Below are 23838 nucleotides of genomic sequence, written 5' to 3' on the forward strand. Positions count from 1 at the left end.
ACAATGAGGTCTTATTCGTTAATTTTCATTATTGCATTACTGTAGCTAACATTAAAAATGAGAAATGTTGTTTTCAATGTGTATTGACTTAATTCTGTTAATTTTAATTAAAACCAGCACAATTGTTTGTGTATGTTACAGTATTTTAACAGGTACAACTTTTGAATTTAAATATACTGAGTGTGGATAAATATGAATTGTGTGAAATCATCTAAAAGTTAAAAAGTGTCACTTTTGCCCTTCATCAGGACATTTTAAAGGTTTCTGCTAAACAAATAACCAATGTACCTGTTTATTACATGTTTATTACATTATAACATTACAATATTAACATCGTCTTTTTAGGCAGTTCCTGACTTCCATTTCACAATCTACTGTCTCATCATTTCGGGTAGGATGACACATTTACATTTTCATTAAAAATACAACAAATAAATGTGTAACCACAATAACGTTTTACTCTGATTACTTTTATTGTTATATTTAACATATGAATTTATTTTTACAGTTCTGTTAATGAAATCTTCAGAGGCTATTAACTGTTCTGAACCAACGACAGATGCTCTTTTAACCGCTCTGAAAGCAAGCGTCTTTGGTAAAACTGATGTGAGACCAGTTATTTACCCACGAACGCCCACTAACATCAGTGTGTCCTTCACTCTGTTTGGAATTATTGATGTGGTAAGTTTCTTTAATATCATTGCCAGTCATATAGAGTAAAGTCATACGGAGCTGTAAATATCAAATCCAGAAATAAACAACGTTATGACGAAACAAAGAGGAAATAGGGGAGAACCGGGCCGAAAGTAACACGGGACGAAAGTAACAAAGTAATTTTCTCAGAGCCCTGATTACATTTGCATTCCAAACTATATGCGCTTTTCCTTTGCATAGTACCCCACGGTTTGGTTTGGGAAGGGTTAGGTCGTGTCAGCACACTTCACTTTGGCTTGGTTAGCTTTTCCATCAAGTTTATTACCACTTCAGAATGTCGTTTTTTTGCGCTGCCTACTGCTGTGACATCATACAAGTGAGAGCGTTGTTGGAATGCTGTACTGCCCTACAAAGCCAAAACGAAGTAACACATTTGGTCAAAATTGAGTTAAGAGTTGAAATGAGCTTTGTGAGATCTGTTTTGTCTTGTGACAAAGTCTCCTGGTTTAATTTTGTCCCATTTCAGAGTTACGTGTTTGCCAAAATTGCAGTAACATGTTTGACTGGCTGGTGTAAAAAACTTTAAGGCCATTTTTCTCGGTTTCAGTGTTTGCGTAGTTACTGCACTTAGCCTTTGTAGGGCAGTATACATCCCCATACATTCATTTATTGTATTAATTTTTTAGTCCACCACAAAATCCAAATTGACCTCCACAAATAGATGTTTGCACATTGCGTTTATCACTACCTCTGTCTCACATGACTGTACATTCTGTACAAACGCTCATGGTGTCTGTCGACACGCTTCGCTGAGCCTCATTTAAGTTGCAAAAATGGCGTGCATGCAGACTTGCGCATTGCCAATGTGCCGCCACAAACCCCAAACCTGGAAAACACTGGTATGGTGTTCCTGATTCTCAACCTGTGGATATTTTAACAGCTAATAGGGAGTTTGGGAACTTACAACAAAGCATAGATGATAACAGGATTGCATGAAGGTAAAGCCAATCTTGCATTATAGCGATGGCGCTGGTAGTGACGATTCTCTCTGCGCCACGTTGTTCTAAAAAATGTAACACATTGTTTTCTATGAGCATACGCACACCGGTGCCGACAAGTGGCGCCTGTCCGCGACCCCCAGCTACAACTCAGGAAGTTGCTGAAATCCCTGTCGCGCCACATGGCGCCACTCACATAGTTAAAAATAAAAAAACATAATATTTGTTACAAATCATTAACGATTAACATTGGCTGCTAACGTATATTTTGCATTTTGAAGCAGATGCTATCTGACTAAGCTTGCGCTATTTAATGTGCACTTCCGGTGTACAATACCTCCGAGTTGTCCTAGACGCGACTCGACGCGGCACTGAGCTGCGCGTCCGGTGTGCGCCCCCCCTTTAGACCAATCAGTGATCTACAGTGTTTTCACGTCACGTTTTAGTATCAGCTCAGCTCGTTTGGAACCCCAACAGAGGTGTTACTAAAAAAGTATCGGGTACTATGTACTGTATCCAGTGGAAAAGCCCCCAAAAGAAAGTTGACCGGACTCAAACCGTGGGGTACTATGCAATGGAAGAGTGTAGTGCTGCCACTAATGACTTATTTTCTAACGACTAATCTTTCGACTAATTTTTCGATTAGTCGACTAATTTAAACGACTATTTTTAAAAAACAAACAAGTGTTTGTTATTCCATTATGTCCATTTTATTTTGAACTCATTTTTTTTTAACTCATTTGAACATATTTTGTGTCATAAACAATATAAATAACTTAAATGTTACCAAATAAAAAACTACAAATGTAAACAGTATAAATAACTTAAAATGTTACAAAATAAAAAATACAAATGTAAACAATATAAATAACTTAAAATGTTACCACATAAAAATTACAAATGTAAACAACAAAAAATGATAACCTAAGTGCAGGCATGTAGTGCAAGAGAGTTACTCTTTATTCAAAATTTTGTGTTGTAGTGCAAAAATGTCAACATGTCAACGTGGTCTGGACTTAAGCTGGCTCTTTTCTTTGAAACTATGTTTCCAGCTGAGGAAAACAGGCGCTCAGAGGGTGTAGAACTGACAGGTACACATAAAAAAAGACTTTGCAAGAGATGCTAGGCAAGGAAACCTGGACTGATTGGACTTCCACCACTGCAAAGGATTTGTGTTTTTGGAGGAAGACTGTTCCCCAATATATATGAAAAATTCTTCTCGCACTGAATGCATGTCATCATGGGATGATTCATCCGAATCTGATTCTGACCCCAGCAATGTCTCTATCATTGACACAGGGGCCTTCTCACTTGTGTCAGGAGAACTGTTGGATGTGGTGTGCTGCTCCTGAACTAAAGACTTCTGCTTCTCTTCAAGTGCAAGATGTAGAATCTTTCCCTGCATTTTCAAGATGTCACCTGCAGACAAAAAATTCAGCCTGCGGAATCTAGGATCAAGAGCAGTAGCAATTAGGCTGGTACAGTATTTGGGGTGGCTTCAGTGAATTCAATCTCATTTCGCCACCTTTCCGTTATTTCATTTTCTGCAGCTTTCTGAAATGCCAGTATGTGGGGATTCTCAAATGAAGAAGTGGTCTGTGCACTTTTTAGAAGCCCTTTAATGAGAGGGGTAGGCTAGAGAGTGTCACATATGACTCCCCACTTAGGTACACTGTAGCACATTCAAAGGGTTTTAGAGCTCTCTCAAGCTCTTCCAGGAGGTTCCATTGTTCTGGCTTGAGGTCAAGGTAATGCTTTGACCTATTTGTGACTCCTGGGTCAGACAAACATGCAGTTATAGGCCATCTTTGCTCCAGCAGACGTCTGATCATATAAAACGTACTGTTCCACCTCACACTTACATCTTGAATGAGGCTGTTTTCTGGCTGTCCCATTTGTTTTTGCTTTACCTTCAGGTTATTGCTGTCAACCTCACTCTTGTCAAAGTGCTCCACCAGGGACCTTGCAGCACCAATGGCCTTTTGAATATGGGTATTCTGCTTCATTGCATTGTTCACAATTAGCTGCAGAATGTGACCAGAGCAGCGGACGGAAGAGATCCCATGTCTTTCTTCATATGATTTTGATGGTACATACAACATTTGCTGCATTGTCATGAACTATGGCGAGTATTTTATGAAGAGGGATTTCAAATTTGGCAACTGCAGTTTCAATCCATGATGCAATATTTACAGCTGTGTGCCTCTCTTGAAGTGGCATGGTGGTCAAATTAAAGTTCATGAGCTCCCATTCATCATTTATGAAGTGGCAGGTTAAGCCCAAGTATGCCTCTGTGGCCATACTTGTCCACATATCTGTTGTCAGACATATCATGGAGCTGCAGGACAGGGCATCTTTGGTTTGCTGAAATTCCACATCATATTTCCTCTCCATAAGTTTGGTGAAACATGTGCGTTTGGGTAGAATGTAGCCAGGTTGGAATGTTGCCAACATGTTCTTGAATCCTTCACCTTCAACAATGGACAATGGTCTCATATCTCTCACTATCATTTTCAGGACACTGTCAGTGAGTACTGCTGCAAGTTGTGGAGTGCAGTCCTTCTTTGGAAGAAATTCAGTCAGACTGCTTTGCCTGCAACTGACAAAAAGAGGAGAAAAAACAATTAGCCTACTGATGTAGACATGGTGTGCGTTTCCCAAAACCACAGTTGGTTAGCAATGGGAAAATTGCATTTTTACCGTCATTGTGCAGAGTACAAATACAAACACAGTTGTTCCCGCAGGATTTTAAAATTTGATGACGCCACACACTAATTAGCATATGAGGCGTCATCGTGTCATGTTTGCGTTTAAACGAATGTTGGCATCTGAAATATATTTCACTTCTACTCTACGATCTGTCACATTATATTGCATTTTAAAGCAACTAAATGCTATTTTTACATATCTGTTCAGTTCAAATTCAAAAATATGAGAGAATACGCTGTTGCTGTTAGAGGGAGAGGGAGGCGCGCTGAACACTCGCAACAATGAATTATGCCGTTTTAAAAAGTAAAACAAAAATGTAAGTTAAATGGGAATCATGATAAATCTGTGGCGGCCAGTGTTGATTCCGTGATGAACGGCCACAAATAAATCATAGAAAGTTATGGGAAACACTGAAATACAACATTGCAAAGTCTAAGTCGCATTTAACATCCAAAGACAGTCATTGTACATCTCAAGAATTAATAAACAGTACAGACTAGCTCGCGTTTCATTAATAATTATACTTACGTTGTCTTATTCTTCTCTTTGGGTGCGTCGTCAGTAACTCCCGTGTGTTTTCTTTTAAGATGCTCGTGCATTGTCGTCGTGCTCCCGTGGTAAGCCAGCGACGTATGGCACAGTGTACAAACCACTCTTTTGTCACAACTCGGGCTTGATTTAAAATATGTCCATACTTTGGAAGCTTTCGGTCTCGCACCTGAATCTGTAGACTCTGCGTTCGCCATTTTTCAAATCAAAACAGTGAAGGCGGGGGGTGAGAGAGAGAAGAGGATAGCAGATTAACCAGCAGGGCGCACAGACTGGCATGGAGGTGAATTACAGTGAGCCGTTCGAGACAAGAGACAGTGAATTACAGTGAGCCATTTGAGACGGGAGAAAAATAAATATGCGACTCCTCGACTAAAAAAATTGCCGTCGAAATAAATTTTCATGTTCGATTACGTCGACTATGTCGACTATTCGCGGCAGCACTAGAAGAGTGCTTACCCTTAAGGGGATCGCACACCAGCCGCGCAGCTCAGTGCGGTTCTAAAAAAATCTAACAAATTGTTTTCTATGAGTATACGCACACCGGCGCAGCAGGTGGTGCCTGTCCGCGCCGCCCAGCTTTGACTCAGGAAGTTGCTCAAATCCCTGTCGCGCCACACAGCGCCACTCACATAGTTTAACATTAAATAACATCATATTTGTCCCAAATCATTAACGATTAACATTGGCTGCTAACGTATATTTTGCATTTTTAAGTAGACGCTATACCGAGATATCTCAGTTTGTATCGGATGGAGACATTTTCATTTTTAACCCAGCGTTGGGTCAAAAACGGTCGAATCCCAACCATTGGGGCAAATTAATTTATAATATTTAGATTTGGTGGTTTGAAAATAACCCTGCATTTTTTAGAGTTCACTATTGTATCCCATTTTCTATTACATTAGGCAACAGGAGGCACTAATTTTAAAAAGTTAATAAATAAATAAAAAAATACCAGGAAACTGTACGCCGACTACTGTATGTAGGCTAGACGCCAAGAAATGTATTCATGGTCTTAATTGTTTAACAAAACCTAAGTAAACTGTTTTATGGTTGTTGTACGTCATTGGTAAGCAAGCATAAAGGTCATGCACAATTTGGGGATAGATTGGAAATTAGATTGCAATTTAGTTTGTCCTTGATTTTTCTTTATCAGGATGAAAAGGCACAAATATTTGAGTCCTTCATTTGGAGGTATCTGGTAAGTCCATATGTAACTGTTTTTAGGCTTCTTTTAAAAATTAGGATTTTTGCCTCTCATGAACTTTGAAACTTTTTTAGTTTTGGAATATTGAAGGTTTGAGCTGGGATCCCGTTGAATGTGGAACAGATCGAATCGCACTGCCGAGAAAAAAGCTGTGGATGCCTGATATTGTTATCAATGAATTGTGAGTACTATAAGTATATGTATATATTCTGAACGTGCATATAGAGAAGGAAAAGTGCCACATTTAATATAATCACTACAGCGATGGAAGTCCCGCTATTGTGATATAATGTTGTGAAACTAATGCTAACAAATACTGTTTAATACTGTACTACAGATGTTTGATCATAAAAAATTATCACATGTATACATTTTATTTTAAACTAAAGTTATTAAGTTAAAGCCTTAAGGGGGTCGCACATCAAACACATTGTTTTCTATGAGTATACGCACACCGGCGCCGACAGGTGGCGCCTGTCCGCAGCGCCCAGCTATGATCAGAAAGTTAATCAAATCCCTGTCGCGCCACAGAGCGCCACTCACATAGTTTAACATTAAATAACATCATATTTGTCCCAAATCATTAATGATTAACATTGGCTGCTAATATATATTTAGCATTTTGAAATAGACGCTATCTGAATAAGCTCGCGCTATTTAACGTGCACTTCGGGGGTACGATGTGGCGCGTCTGGTGTGCAACCCCCTATAGACCTGTAATCAGGTGTGAATATATTTTATAACATATATATTTACATATTTCTAAGATTATCTTTTTTTCTGTGTAGCATGGATGAAAATAAAGCCCCAGTCACGTACTACCTTTACCTTACTAATACGGGTTTAGTAATGGATGATCAACCAATTCACGTGATCAGTTCCTGCAACCTGGACATCTACACCTTCCCATTCGATATTCAGAACTGTACATTCACCTTTAATTCATACAAACTCTATAGTAAGTGATTGAATGATACATTTTCATTTAGCAGCCTACACCTTTGTGGTCCTCAATATATTTTTGGTTTTATCTACAGTGGAGGATATTCAGATGTTCTTTACTGAGCCAGTGGAGAGCACATTTCAAAATTCTCTAGAAGTGATGGCAACCAAAGGAGAGTGGGAGCTAATAAGCATGCTTTCTGAAAAGGGTTTACTCCCAGTGGAAAATATGAATACTTCATATGATTTGCTTATTTTCCATGTATGAACACAGTTAAATATTATTTGATTTAAACTTACATATTATGTGGTTGTTAAAGATGCGACCATTTAAAAAAAAATTTTTTTTACTTTTATTGTTTTAGATCGTCCTGAGACGTCGACCCACTATGTACATTGTGAACCTCTTGATTCCCAGCTGCTTCCTTATCACTGTTGATCTGTTCAGTTTTCTTCTGCCGCCTCATGAGACGGATCGCTCCGCCTTCAAAATGACTCTCATCTTGGGATACACTGTGTTTCTGCTATTAATGAATGACATTCTGCCCGTCACAGGAAACAGCTTACCTCTCATAAGTTTGTATAAATACTTCATGTCTTCCTATGAAAAGCAGCCGTATACGACCTATGCTTACGTTTTAAATTTGAGCGCCCTCTAGCCGGCATAAAATAAACTGCAGTGTTTTTCTTTTTTCTGTTTGACCGTAGCCACCAATCAAAATTCTGCTTTGTTTGTATGTAATGTGTAAACTTAGTCTTATTATTTTTCTAATATTCAAATTTACAATATTTGCTTTTACTTTATGCATTTTAGCAACATGATCTCACAGAAATTCATGTTATAGTCACGCGAAATTTGATTAATTTATTTGTGTCCATGACCTGAAATTCAGCTTTTTTCATGCCTTGAGCACGAATGTCTTTTTCGTATCACCCGCACAAATTTCTATACATATTTTTTCGTGTCACCCAAACGACTTTCTTTTTTGTGTCATTTCATGTATTGTTTTCTCATTTTTTCCCTATTTTAAATCATTGGCGCTTGCGGTTAGATCAGGGGTTTGGATGTACTTTTATGCATTGGTTTCTACATGTTTTTCTTCCGCTTTTAAAAACTATTCTCATCTGGAGTTGGGGTTAGAGTTGGGGTTTGGGTTAGGATGTCAAAAAATTTACCAGAAAGTGATTCTAACCCCAACCCGCAAGCCACAATGGTAAGAAAATAGGAAAAAACTATGAGAAAGAAAACAATACATAAAATGAAACTAAAAAGAAAGTCGTGCAACTGACATAAAAAAACTATTTATAGAAATTTGTGCGAGTGACACGAAAAAAGCTGAATTTTGTGCCATGGACACAAATAAATTATAACACGACTTTCCGTGAGATCAGTCAGATTTTACTGACGCTTTGGGTACGCGACTTACAGTGCATTCATGTTATACAATTGCAATACAATTTATCTTTGCACTGTTAACAAAAACTTCATAGCTACAGGAAATTTATCATGGAAATTATCTCTTTCCCGCCATCATTTTTTTTAAGTTGCCAGCGGTAGCATTTTTTATGATTTTCAAAAAAGTTTAATGCCTTCCAGAAATGTTTTCTTTAAATATATAAACATACAGTATATCAAATGAAAGAACAGACCCCCCGTTTTTCTTAATTGACGACTTAACTCGTCATTGGCGGGGAAAGAGTAAAACCCCACAAAGCAATGGAGTGCCGCAGGGATGTCGTATTTTTGTAGGCTAACCCGGAGGTTAGCGGGATACTGGTTCCCTCGCAAAAAATCCCATTCATTTTTCACATGGACTTTTGGATTATTGCAAAAAATAAGCTGTGTTTAACAAAAGTTTATGACACTTACAAATTTTGTCCAACAAAATAATCTTCACCAATGTACACAACTTTTATGAATTTTAGAAAAAAACAGTATTTTTATATTTCTTGTAAACACATTTATACTTTAAATTTCATGAAATTTATATTCCTCTTTGCAAATTAACTTGTTGCGCAAACGTGTAAGTGTCTTTAACTTTTGTTTAACACAAAGCTTATTTTTGCAATAATCCAAAAGTCTATGGAAAAATTAATGGGCTTTTTTGCGGAGGATCCAGTATCCCGCTAACTGTACGTCAAAAAATAAGTCATCCCTGCGGCAATCTATAAGGTGAAATTGTCTATGGCATCACCCGCTGCCGATGAAGGCTTAATAATCAAATGCTCCTATATGGGTCGTATTTGAGGGAAGTGAGAAACGACCCAATGCATTGGAGGATATGCTGAAAACCTTCCTGTGTCTTATCCGGGCATAATGTGACAAGCTTCCAGAGTAGAGTAACTGCATCTTTAAACCTTACTACAGCACTGTTTAATCATGATCAAGCTTAAGTTGACTTTTTATAGAAATTTCTCTTAAATTTTTCTCCAGATGCCTTCTTTTCTCTGTGTTTGGCACTGATGGTGGCGAGTCTTCTGGAGACGATTCTCATCACTAATATCCTGTGTGGCTCCAGCAACTATCCACCACTACCTGAGTGGGTGAAGGTGCTTTTCCTCAAATATCTCGCCAGACTCGTTTGTTTAAGCAAGAAACCCGGTGACCAAAACCGTGACCTTGAAGGTGAGATTTAGCATGCTACACTGCACAATGGTATTTTTATTGAAATCTTCAATTTGTATAGCTTCTGTTTATGTATTGCCTCCTGTGGTTGAAACTTAAAAATGCAATTTTGCTGCAAAATCAGGGTGGCAGAAACAGATTAAGTTATAAATCATTATCATACACTGACCATTGTGTGATTTGAACACCTGGTTTTTAATGCAATTGCGCAATAATTGCTTGGGGGTTTTTTGGGGGGAGGGCTCAATATTTAACCAAAAACAGTTTAGTTCAGTTCAAAATTTACCTAAATTCTAGTAAAAACTATATTTAAGTTTGTAAAATATATTTAAACCTGTCATTTATTGCAAAACCCTTGTATTGCATTGTCGATGTTGCTGTAACTTGATGTCAACAAGCTCTCTTATTCTTTCAGTGTACACCATTAACTGTAATCCTGTTAAAATCCCTGAGACTGAACCCATCCACAAGATGCCTCCGACTCTTCAGGAATTGAGAAACATTAGCCAGAACTTACAATCCATCATTCAAAGAGTTGATAAACATTTAAATACTGATCAGACAGAAGAGGAGTGGGTACATTTGGGTCAAGTCATTGATCGAATGCTTTTTGGCTTGTATACTGTCTTTCTCTCAGTAAGTTTTTTCACTATATTAGTCTATTGGCTGTATTGGTACAACCTTACTGCATCTTTGGTATGAAAATGATATGGGAATGTTGAGTTTACAGCAGATGAAACGCAATACTTCTGTAGTGGGGATTGATGATGTCTGTATACAGTACATTCATGTGATTGTTATTTTCCTTCTGTTTCCCCTGCATACTTGATAAATCTTGCTTGTGTACCTGTATTGTATTTTTTGTATTTATTGTGTTTTTCAACCCAACAGGTAATCTTAAGAGCCCATTTTTTAAAAATAGACATATATGGGAAAACACAAACATATTTGTTCTCTTCCAGTAGTTTTTGAATAAGTTTAAATGAATAATATTAAAATACTTTATGGTAGGGCTGCACGATTATGGCATACATTTTAAAAAAATCATAATTGTAAAGGCTACTGTATTTGCATTGAATTGGAAACAACAAGAGATTTGAAAAATACAATGAATAGCAAGGCTGCAGAGAACAGTGCACTATTGCAGACATACAGTATGTTAGGCTACTGAGGATTTAATGATTTTATTTTAATATAGTCAGTCATGAACTAAAGTGGGACGGAGAACTAAAGCATGAACCTCCAGGGCTAAAAATGAGTCCCACCACCAAAGGCGGTGGTTAAAAATTAGCTGAAGAAAATGAAAGCATGCAGATTTGTCCAAAGATGATTATTTTTTATTTATTATCAATGTTTATGTAGTGTGCTTAAAGAGCTGTATTTTTATGAAAACTTTTACATACAGCTGGTGATTTCATCTTTTATTTTATATTATTTGATTTGATTTATTATTGTATTTTTATATCATATCTAAATAAAATGAAATAAATATAAAACTAATTTATTATAGTATTACAGTACACACCTGTACAACCTACAAGAAGAATCTATGGCCCTGTCCCAAATGGCGCACTTCATGTGGACTTGCGGTCTCGTGGCCTTAAATTGTGCCTGCTCGCTTAGTTTACGAGTCGGTAGGATGTCCCATCTGTCATTTTTACACTGCGAAGTGTGCTCACCAGCGCCCCCTTTGCCCCCTTGATGCGGCCTTCGGCGAAGCCCGCACTGCAGCAGGCTTCACGCACTTTACCAACCCAGAAGTCCTTGCGAAAGATCAATCAGACAACGGATGGGAGGAGTTCACACTGATGGGCAACTTCTCTTCCTATTTCGGGCGGGACGCTCGAGGCTGTCCCAAAATACGACTCCGGTGCACCTACGTGGACTCAAGGGTCCCTAAAGTCTGCACTACATGATGTCATTAAAGTGTGGACTAAGGGGAGGACCACAAGTCCGGAGTGTGACATTTGGCACAGGGCATATGAAAGCCTTGATTTGATGAAAAAAATTCCATAGGTCAAAAGCTGGTATAAGACATTGCTGTGTTTATATCTTTAAGCTTGATCCCTACACTGAAAAATATTTTGCTGTAGTTATGCAGCTGTTTGCCAGTAACTTACTGTAGATTTAAATTTATGTTATTTACCGGCAAGTTTGTTAAAAGGTGGAATCCTCATCAACCTTTTTCTGTTTTTTTTTCCTTCAGATTTTGGTTCCCAGAATGCTTTGCATGAGGCTGTTATTCAAGTTTTATTCTGTAAAGTTAAGACTTGTTAATGATTAATGTTTAACTTTGAACGAACTGTTGCCAGTAAATAAAAGAAATTTAAATTTATAGTAAGTTACTGGGAAACTACCGAGCTCCTAAGGTGACATTGGAGTAAAAAAATCTAAAGTTTAGTTTCATGTGCTCACGTGAAACTTTCATGTGTTCACGTGAAACTTTCATGTGCTCACGCAAAACCTTCATGTGCAGAATTTTTTTTAAGTTTAAGTTAACTATTGCGTGCTCGCGTGAAACTATCGCGTGCATGTAAAGCTTTCGCTTTTACGTGCGCGCGCACATGAAATTTTCGCGTGAGCACATGAAAGTTTCACATGAGCACATGAAAGTTTCATGTGAGCACATGAAAGTTTCACGTGAGCACATGAAACTAAACTTTATTTAATTTTTTCTCCATGTCCCCTTAGGGCTCCGTAGGAAACAACTGCCGGTAATACTGTAATTTCTACAAAAAAAAAAAAAAGTTTAGCAGTGTACTTTTGTTTGTTGATGTCCGTACATCACTGTGGATTTGTTCACACTTTAAAAAGTTTTTTAAATTTTTTTCTATTTAAATAATCTATTTGAGCTGCTGAATCCATTAAAAACATACACTTCTACAATGAACCTCTTGTGTTTTATTGTGTCTTTTGCTTTAAAGTTTTTAACATTTAAATAAATAAAGTAGACATAAAAGAGAAAATGCAAAAAGCATAAAACAAACTGTTTTTTACGGAAAGTCTTTTTCGTGTCACTCATTTCTATAAAGTTTTTCTTCTCCGTGGGATGATTTTCTTTTATCGTGGTATTTTATGTTTTGTATTCTCATTGTTATTTCCTATTTTCTTACCATTGTCGCTTGTGGTTGGGGTTAGAATCACTTTCTGTTATATTTTTAGACATCCTAACCCAAACCCCAACTCCAAGCGAGAATAGTTTTAAAAGCAGAAGAAAAACATGTAGAAACCAATATATAAAAGTACATCCTAACCCAAACCTCAAATCTAACCCCAACCCAAGCGACAATGATTTAAAAATAGGAAGAAAAAAATGAGAAAACAATATATAAAATGAAAGGCTGAATTTTGTGCCATGGATCACATTTTTACTGACTATAACACGACTTGCTGTAAGATCATGTTGGCATAAAAATATTTGTTAGCTACAAACTGTTGTCCATGAACAACTGTCTATTTCTTTCGTTTTTCACTTCATAAATAATTATTAACATGAACATAATGTATTGTAATGATAATGAAAGCCCTTAGCATATACTGAACTAGATCTATTCCCCAGTTTTTGATAAGGTCACGTTTCTTAACCTCAGCTTTGGGTATGAAAAACAGCTTTTACCACTGTAACAACGACAAGGTCCCAGTTACCACCACATAGATTTAGTCTGGGATTTTTTTTAACAACCAGTACTAGGTATTTTGCATTTCTGGGCTTGTGTCCCCACAAACATTTTGCATAAAAGTTTCATTGTTGCATGCAAGCACAGGTTGGCAATTTCACAGAATTCATCAAATTTGACTAAGCAAATAAGTTAGTATACATATCCACCATTTGTCACATAACCTATCAAATTGAAAAATTACTCTCACATGATAATCAGTGTAGTCGCTAACCGACAGCTTAATGGATATACAACTTATGTCAACGTTCAAGGTAAGATTAATCTTTAAAAAACGGGCTGGGCATGCTGGTTAGTTCAACTGGTAATTATTATGAAAGTCACTGGGGTTTTGCTTTGTGCTTTAAAACTCATAAATTATGCTGTAGATGTGATGGTACTGTGCAGGCTGTCATTTTCATGCTAGGTAAATAATTGCCATCAATAAAATATTCATGAATCATGCATTTTACACAGGAGTCAAACCTCAATCCATCATAGTAATTTTACAGCTGTTTAAAGTTATATTTAAATATAAACAATGCAAAGTCTGAGATCATCCAGACGTTTTTAGAGTATGACCATGCTTTATACGTACTGTAAGATAATACTTGGAACATTCACATGTGAACCTGGAATAACACGAATTATCGCACAAAATTGTGTAATTGTGTCGTGAATACAGAAATAGTGGCAAGCGACTGCCAGAGAACAGACATGAGTTTACTCTTAAGTCCGAAGGGTGATTTTATTACAACACAGGCCCTCTGTAAAGTTAAATCACCATATGCTGCAATGTTAGCCGTGCGTTTATATTTCCATTACGATGAGGAAACTGATGCCATCTGTGATTGTTTCGAGCATTGTCCAGCATTGCACATTTTTGTGTCATAATCGCATATAAAGTTTATGCATTTCATGTTGCATGTACACTAGAAAATGCTTTGCAACTACAAACTTTACAGAATATTTTTATTGTGAAATGCATTTAAAATTGTCTTGGGTATCTTGCCAAACTGCAGTTGAATATCTTCAATATACTTTCAAACAAAAAAAAAACACTGTATGTGTGTTTTGTCATGGTAAAATATTTAGACAAGCATGAGACATCTAGCTTTACCAGATTTACAGACTTCACACAAAAAGCAGTTTTGAGTATTGCTTCTGCATACGCCGCAACATAAGGAAATTTAAAGTAGGCCCACATGAGTTAAATTATATACAGAAAAAATCAGCTCAAAAATATCTTCTTATTGTTAACTGTTCAACATAATTCACAAAAAAGTTGTGTTATAGTCACAAAAAATTTGATTAATTTTTTCATGTCCATGGCACGAAATTCAGCTTTTTTGTTCCTTGAGCAAAAATGTATTTTCGTGTCACCCGCACCAATTTCTATAAATAGTTTTTCGAACATTTTTTCGGGTTCGTTCTCCGGAAGTCGCGTTGCTCGACCGCATACGTCATCGAGGTTCTCACATTTCAGTTAAAATACATTAGAAAATTAAGATTTATTTCTTTAAAGACATTCAATCATTGTAGTTTCATTCTTACCTTGAAATGTAACGGTTGCTTTTCTGAAATTAAACCCGAAATATTAAACCTTGATGACGTATGCGGTCGACCAACGCGGCTTCCGGAGAACGAACCCGAAAAAACATGTTCTGGCACGAATGGCCACCCTAGTGGCATGGCTTTGTTTTTCGTGTCATTTAATGTATTGTTTTCTCATTTTTTCTCGTCCTATTTTTAAATCATTGTCGCTTGGGGTTGGGGTTAGATTTGGGGTTTGGGTTAGGATGTACTTTTATGTATTGGTTTCTACATCTTCCGCTTTTAAAACTATTCTCGCCTGGAGTTGGGGTTTGGAAAAGAATGTCTAAAAATGTAACAGAAAGTGATTCTAACCCAACCCCAAGCGACAACAGTAAGAAAATAGGAAAAAACTATGAGAAAACAATACATAAAATGAAACAAAAATGAAAGTCATGCAACAGACACTATTTATAGAAATTCGTGCGTTGCAACATGATCTCACAAAGTTCCGTGGGATAGTCACAGAATTTTTTGCTAATTTTTCCGTGGCATTCTCATGGATCTCCGCATATTTCCGTGACCCTGCCACAGACTTTCTTTTCTGTGGCATTCTCACGGATTGGTTACTCAACTGCTTTTTCTTATTTTCAAACCATTGTCGCTTCGGTTTAGGGTTAGATTTGGTGTTTGCGTTAGTATTTCACTTTAAGTATTGGTTTACACGATTTTTTCTGATGTCTTCTTTTATATTTTCTTAACTTTAATCAATTGTCGCCTGGCGTTGGGGTTAGAGTTGGGTTTGGGTAGGGATGTCATTTTATGTAAATCTAACCCTAAACCGAAGTGACAATGGTAAGAAAATAGGACAAAACAGTTGGGTAACCAATCCGTGAGAATGCCACGGAAAAGAAAGTCCGTGGCAGGGCCACAGAAATATGCGGAGATCCGTGAGAATGCCATGGAAAAAAAGAGCAAAAAATTCTGTGACTATGCCACGGAAAATCGTGAGATCAGGTTGGCAAATGACACGAAAAAGACATTCGTACTCAACGCACGAAAAAAAGCTCAATTTCGTGCTATGGACACAAATAAATGAATCAAATTTTGCGCTACTATAATACGACTTTCCGTGAGATCAGGTTGCATTTTCATCAGGAAGATTTGCAAAAACACTGAAATATTTAAATAAAAACTACTTGAATAAATGTTTATAATTGTCATGGCAGGTTAGTCAATGGACTGCCAAACTACTACAACATTCAATTTACACCTACATCATTATACAAAGTAAGATAAACCTTATGAGTTTATAAATCATTAAGTTGGCCTTTTTTCTTGTCTTTATACTTATTTTGTATTTAAACCCTTCTGACAGCTTTTCTCATGAGACCGTCAGACACTTTAAACTGTACCCAGCCCAGCGCAGACTCTCTCTTAAATGCCCTGAGAGAAAGTGTCTTCAACAAAACCGATGCACGGCCTGTGATTAATCCGAAGACTCCTACTACAATTAATTTGGGGTTTACTTTGTATGCCATTTTAGACGTGGTAAGCAACTTTGTTTATGATACACTTCACATGACATTTTAAAGGACACTTGAAGAGTATCACTCATTTCGGTGTCCCAAATATCAATGAAATAACAGCAAGAAATATTAGTCCCTGCTATGACAAAATATATTGGTAATACAGGATGTGCTTACATAAGAAATAAAGTGTATCATTAATAATTGTGTACAACATGATGTTACATTGTATTAAGTATTTGCACCAAAGATAGGCTACTTAATATTAACAATATGCGTCACTGGTATTGAAATGAATGGGGGAGATTGCACCAATCGGAATGGCCGCTCTAGTCCCAACCCCAGTAAAAAGAACCAATCATCAACCGTTAAAGAATAGATTAATCTGGGAGAGGGACTTTTCACACAGATTTCGTACTAACAAGACTTGCATAGATATATACACTAAATGTCGCCTTGGGGTTCTAAGCATGTTTCAAAACCGCCATTTTGGAACAGGGGTCTTGTCATAGGAAGTAGCCAGGTAAAGCTGCTATCTCCACCTGTAATTCGAATTCATGGACAATGCCGGACTTTTGTGCTGCGTATGGATGTTAGGCCTACTAGCACTATGCATTATAGTTAGAAAAAGTAGATTTTCATAATATCAAAACTTAAATTTTTTTCTAGACTCAATGCTAAATACCTTTGGAACAAACCAAAAGAAAACCTAGAAAATCGCATTCATAACGATTTATGGTGATTTTATTTGCCTACAATGACGCTGATACGGGGCTCCCCTGTTTCAAGATGGCGGCTCTATTTGACGCATTCGGTCCAATGAACTGCCGTAGCCAAGGCGACCTCTAGTGTACATATCTATGCAAGACATGCAGGCATTGTAAATATGGCTGCACAGTGACACAACTTTCTTTAAAGGACATTGGTAACACTCTTGATCCCACCCCTAACTCTAAACTCCGCCCAATGACCCTAAATCCAAACTGTGTGTACAAAATAAGTATTACATTTGTATTAAATCCTTTTTTCTAATGTTCACAGTAGTTAAACTTCTAATATAAAGTATGACCAAAAAGTCTTTCCTTAGCCAATCAGGCACTTTCTGTCTGTCAATCATGATGTACATTCACAGGAAATCCTTATATGGAATGCATAAAGCTGACAGAGTGGTTGTTAATTGGATCATTTAAATTAAATGGCATAATTTAATAATTTAATTTGATACAAAACCACACTGTAAAAGAATGATATCATATCAACATATTTTTATGTTACTTTAACTTAACAAATTAAGGTAAACAATTTCAACTTGTTTTTCTCAGATTTTTTTCTAACAGGTCAAAACTTGAAAAGTGTGTTGAATTGACTTGTATAATTAAGTTGTTTAAACTTCATGCTGCATATAACCTTAAACATGGGGCATTTTGAAAATAGCTCATTAAAAATCATAAATGTGTTTCCATTTTAGGATGAAAAAGCACAAATCTTGGAAACATATCTCTGGCTGTGGTTTGTAAGAGTTCCAAGCATAATACTTTGCAGCTTTCATCAGCTACACATACAGTCTAATGCATCTTTTAAATTTAGCTAATGGATGTATTAGAAATGTTATATCTTTCTTGATATATTAGTGTGTTTATCTTGCAAGAGTAAATTCAATTCATTAATAAAAATGCTCTGTTTTGTACTGTAGGGTTGGCAGGTTGAAGGTTTGAGCTGGGATCCGGTTGAATGTGGAACAGAAAGAATCACGCTGCCGAGAAAAAAACTCTGGCGTCCTGATCTTATCATCAATGAATTGTACGTTCTAGACACACCTGATTAAATAGTTTGACATTTTGTGAGCTTAGATTACAGTGTAAAATTAACAAATAATGTACTCGTACAGACATTAAAACGGTGCGTTTTTGCTCCAACCCAAATAGTGGCATTTTGGACATGCTATAATAAATTATCTGTGCTGAAACTTCACAGACACATCCTAGGCACAATTAAGACTTATATTATATCTTGTAAAAATGGGCATAATATGTGCCCTTTAAAAGGATAAATCATCCAAAATGTATACTTTCTTTTATTCATCCTTATTTCATTTCAAACATCTTTATTAAGAAGTGTTTGTCAGCTCATACAGGGGCTGTCAGGCTCCAAATCTACAAAAAGATAAAAGCATAACATTAAAAAGCGCCAATAAAATATATCAAAAATACAATGTATGTATAGTACTTAAAGGAAGGAAGAGTTAGATAAGTCCGTACCTTTCTCATCTCCGTGCATGCTGTAACTCTGTCTGAAGCAGCCCTCGCTAGCTTAGCTTAGCCCAAAGACTGGAAGTGAATGGCTCCAGCTAGCAAACTGCTCCCAATAAGTGACAAAATAACGCATTTTCCTATTTATGTGTTGTGATTTGTATAGTCACACCTTGTACAAATAGCAAGGTCATATTGGACACAGCCATCTTTTTACAGTATACATACAGTATATCACTTTTAAAAATGCACACTTTGCACTGTAAAGAACATGTTTTCTTGAATTTCTTGAATTTCCCATGTTGCACTGTAAAGGACTATATTCTCAGAAGGCGAAGCACTGCTACTGGGTGGACTGATATATAGTTCCCAGTATGTATACTGTAAAAATATGGCTGTCACACGACACACAAATAGGAAAATGTTTGCATTATTTTGTTACTTATTGGGAGCAGTATGCTAGCTGGAGCCATTCACTTCCAGTCTTTGTGTTAAGCTATGCTAGCGGGGGCTGCTTCAGACAGAGTTACGGCATGCCCGGAGATGAGAAAGGTATGTACAAACTTATCTAACTCTGAGGGATACGATGAACAAGCTTAATTCCCAAAATATGGGTGTGTTCCTTTAAAGAAACATGTTGGTCAGTAGCTTGTAAATAATCAGATACATATAGAAAAGCAATACGGTACAAAATGCCAAGAAAAAGCTATATCCTGTTGAAGTTATAAAAATTTACAATTGTTGTTGCTGGCTTACTTGTTTTTCTGTTTTAGCATGGATGAAAACCGAGTCCCAGACACCTATTATCTTACTCTAGACAACACTGGCAGAGCTGTAGATGGGCTTCCTTACCACGTGATCAGCGCCTGTAACCTGGACATTTACAATTTTCCATTTGATGTTCAGAACTGCACATACACATTCAGTTCGTACAAACTCACGAGTGAGTGAACATAATTCAACCTTACTACTGTTTTTCACGTCATCTGTAATTGATTGTGTTTAATAAATGTATCTCTTCCTCCAGAGAGAGACATCCTGTTAACATCAGATCCAGTGGAAGATACGTTGGCGGGCTCTTTTCTTAACATGCAGACTAAAGGAGAGTGGGAACTTATTGACATATTGTCCAGCAAAGCGCAAAACGCCACATATTTTAACTTGGATGGGTTAGACAGCTGGGATGAAATTGCTTACCATGTATGTGTTAAATTGTGTTGTTGATTACTAACCCTGTTTACAGCAATAATTAGTGCTGGGTGTGATGCATTGCTAAGTAATAAATTGCCATTATTTTTCCCCTGAAAGCATACTTTTTCAAGTAATTTCATTACAGTTACTTATTATGTAACTTACATACTGTATACACTGTAGAAAAAAGTTGGTTCAACTTAAAAAATTTAGTTTCCTGGTTGCTGTAAAATTTTGCATTAATTAAACTTAAAAATATTTAGTTTTTTATGGTTTTTTTTGTTAACTAATATTTTTAAGTTGAATTAACTAAATATTTTAAATGCAACCAGGTAACTTCCTTTTTTAAGTTGAACCAACAAATGTTTTTTCACAGTGAAGAGCTCAGATGCAAAAGCCGCTAAATACCACTACTTAAAGGAAAACACCACAGTTTTTCAATATTTTATTATGTTCTTACCTTAACTTAGATGAATGAATACATACCTATCTTTTCTCAATGCATGCACTTAATATTTGTACAGCGCGTCGTGAATGTGTTAGCATTTAGCCTAGCCCCATTCATTCCTTAGGATCCAAACAGGGATTAATTTAGAATCCACCAAACACTTCCATGTTTTCCCTATTTAAAGACTGTTACATGAGTATGGTGGCACAAAATAAAATGTGGCTATCTTTAAGCGGATAAAAATGAGAACTATATTGTATGGCAGAAGTAACATCATCACTCCTGACTACTCCCCCACTCGCTCAAACTTCCTTCAATATTTCTGCACCCGAGGTCGAAGTGCTGCAAACTAAGTGCTCTTCCGCCATACAATATAGTTCTAATTTTTTATCCACTTAAAAAATCACCACGTTGTATTTTGTGCCACCATACTTACTCGTGTAACTACTCATGTAACATAGGGAAAACATGGAAGTGTTGGACCAAGTTTAATGCCATTTTTAATAGTTTGATTTACTCCCCCCGTCTACCTGCGCAGATATCAACAGGGCAATCGAGTTGTAGGTTGCCAGATTTAGGTAAAAAATGGGTTGTATAATGTGTCAAATTTATTAAACACAAATAAACTTACGTGTCAGATGCAAAGGTAAAAATCATGCTGTAGACCCCAACACATACTTTAGTAACAATAAAGCACAAAGTATTTCGATATGAGACATGAGGCATGAGGAGTGCTCACAGGGGATGCATTTAGGGACGCATGAGTTAATAAAGATGTTAATACCAGGTTTAAACAGGGCCATAAAGTGGCTGTATTAAAAGATTGTAGAAATGTTCAACTCCTGCTCTCTTTCTGGTTGTTAGATTATCCTGAGACGCCGACCGACTCAGTATGTGGTGAATCTGTTGATCCCCAGTTACTGCTTGATTACCGTTGATGTGTTCAGTTTTCTTCTGCCGCCTCAGCATGTGGATCGATCCGCATTTAAAATGACCCTGATCCTGGGATACACCGTCTTTCTCCTCCTGATGAATGATCTGCTCCCTGTTACAGGAAACACCATCCCTATAATAAGTCTGTATATGTTTAAACATACTGTATATTTGACCCTGGACCACAAAACCATTGTTAAAGAGACACTCATTTTCATATGCTCATTTTCCAGGTCCCCTCAATTTAAACCTTTGATTTTTACCATTTTGGAATGCATTCAGCCGATTTCCTGGTCTAGCGGTACCACTTTTAGCATAGCTTAGCATAATCCATTGAATCGGATTAGACCATTAGCATTGGCTAAAAAAAATCCAGAGTTTGAAATAACCAGGAGGCGCAATGATATTACGCAGCAGCCGAAAATAGTCCCCTTGGTAACTTTCAATAGCAGGGGACTATTTTCGAGCACTGTGTAATATCATTGTGACTGCTGCAGCCATGTTACGGGAGCAAAGTCCTTGATTATTACGCCAGAATGAGAGTATAGTTCATAGCCATATCTGCCTAGAAAATCCCAACTTTTAATTTATCCGTCTGCCTTATTACATGATGTAACTACAGAAGAGTCAAGGAAAAATATCGAAACTCTTTGGTTATTTTTTAGCCAATGCTAATGGTCTAATCAGATTCAATGGATTATGCTAAGCTATGCTAAAAGTGATACCGCCAGAACCAGAAATCAGCTAAATATATTCCAAAACAGTACAAATCAAATATTTAAGTTTAGAGGAGCTAGAAATATGCCTGTTTTCAAAAAAAGTGGAGTGTCCCTTTAAGTAGCACAGGTAAATTTGTAGCAAAAGTTAAAAACTCATGGGTATGGGTCAATATTATACATTTTTCTCTTATGCCAAAAATCATTAAGTAAAGATCATGCTCCATGAATGTAATTAGTAAATTTATAAAACTTTTATTTTTGTTAGTATGCAGTTGCCAGTCACAATTCAATATTTTGATTTTTTTACACCATCAGATTGAGATTTTTAAATAGTTGTATCGCGGCCAAATGTTGTCTATCTTAACAAACCATCAATGGAAAGTTTATTTATATATTGTATAAATCTCAATTTAAAAAAAAAATTAACCTTTATGACTGGTTTTGTGTTCCAGGCTCACTATTAATATATCACATACAGTAATGGATACAATAAGCTACTGTTATAGTTACTGTGTCTTATATAGATATTTAAAAAAAAATGTTAAATACTTTATGATTGAACTGTATTTTGGAGCAACAAGTCTGAAAATAAATATTAAAAGTTATTTTGAATCAACATTTGAACATTTTGGGCTGGTATTGTGTAGTGATATAGTGTAGATGTTAGGGCAATAGTGATGATCATACACTACACAAATGCAAGACGTGAGCAAATTATATTAGAAGAAAACATTGAAAGAAAGACCCAAAAAACTTTATTAAATTAACTATATGAATTTCATTACATTATTGTGTGTCTTTCTCTCTCTATAGATGTGTTCTTCTCTCTGTGTTTGACATTGATGGTTGCTAGTTTGTTGGAATCAATTCTCATCACTAATTTACTGTGCGGCTCAGCTAACTATCCACCTTTACCAAACTGGGTCAAGGTCATTTTCCTGCATTACCTGGCACGACTTGTTGGCTTGAGCAAGAAATCTTCAGACCAAAATGATGTCACTCAAAGTGAGTCTCATATTAATAATCTGTTCAACCTATTATTTCTCTTATAAACTAACTGAACAGAGATCGGCTGTTTTCATTTTTAACAAAATACTTGTAGCCTAGCGTAGCATAGCACAGCTCCACTTTTCACAGCACAAATATTAGGTAAATGAATTTGATTTTGGTCACAATTCTGACAAATTGTGTAGTTACTTTGTTTTGCCTTTACACTGTAGTGCTGGGCAAAAATACTTTTGCATGTCAATAACAATGTATCATAAATTTTTAGCCCTACTATAGACTACACTAACACAATTTATTTGCAATTTCAGTAAAAACTACTGACTTCACTTCCAGTTCACCTGAGAAAGAAATGAATAAAATCCTATGTCAAGACCAGAAATTACCAGTAAACATGGAAGAAGAACTGACAGAACTGGGTGTAATACATGAAAATGTGCTCACCATTCGCCATCATGTTGATAAGCATCTCTCTAGTGACCAAAAGACAAATGAATGGATTCACCTGGGGGAGGTCATCGATCGCTTTATTTTCATTTCATATGTCATCTTCCTTTCTGTCAGTTTTGGTACCATATTAATCTTTTGGTTTTACTGGTACAGTTTTGGAAAAAAAACTAAATAGTCTATGATTTGCATAAATATATTACAGTCGAAAAAGTTTATTGAAATTATTGTTCATTAGAACATCGTTTTAACTGTTGAATTTAATTTAAGGATTTCACTGTAAAAAAAAAAATCCTTGTTGCACTTACATTTTTAAGTTTATTCAGCTTGAATTTTCAATTAATTTCAACTTTCTTAACTAGTGAGGAGTTGCTATAAATTATAAAAAATAAAGTTGAATTAGCTTAAGTTATTTCAATTTTGTTTTATAATTATATCAA

General features: G+C 36.4%; 1 protein-coding gene and 1 long non-coding RNA gene across 2 annotated transcripts in view; both read left to right on the forward strand.

Moving 5' to 3' along the window:
• Positions 1-23838, forward strand: part of LOC141281569 (uncharacterized) — a 514674-nt gene that overhangs the window by 348246 nt on the left and 142590 nt on the right. The window lies entirely within an intron of this gene.
• LOC135741075 (5-hydroxytryptamine receptor 3C-like) lies at positions 517-10390 on the forward strand. Its single transcript, XM_065259717.2, has 8 exons — positions 517-681; positions 6070-6114; positions 6195-6301; positions 6909-7078; positions 7158-7324; positions 7428-7638; positions 9497-9688; positions 10104-10390. Exons 1-8 carry the CDS (start codon positions 517-519, stop codon positions 10388-10390), a joined length of 1344 nt encoding a protein of 447 aa, XP_065115789.2.

Source organism: Paramisgurnus dabryanus, chromosome 24 (assembly GCF_030506205.2).
Source record: "Paramisgurnus dabryanus chromosome 24, PD_genome_1.1, whole genome shotgun sequence".
In the NCBI taxonomy this organism is placed as follows: domain Eukaryota; kingdom Metazoa; phylum Chordata; class Actinopteri; order Cypriniformes; family Cobitidae; genus Paramisgurnus; species Paramisgurnus dabryanus.

Excerpts from the sequence above, each read along its gene's own strand:
- LOC135741075 (XM_065259717.2), top strand. The coding sequence starts at position 517 with ATGAAATCTTCAGAGGCTATTAACTGTTCTGAACCAACGACAGATGCT. Across the intron at positions 682-6,069 it reads TGTTTGGAATTATTGATGTG|GATGAAAAGGCACAAATATT; the intron begins GTAAGTTTCTTT and ends TTTCTTTATCAG. Across the intron at positions 6,302-6,908 it reads GATATTGTTATCAATGAATT|CATGGATGAAAATAAAGCCC; the intron begins GTGAGTACTATA and ends TTTTCTGTGTAG.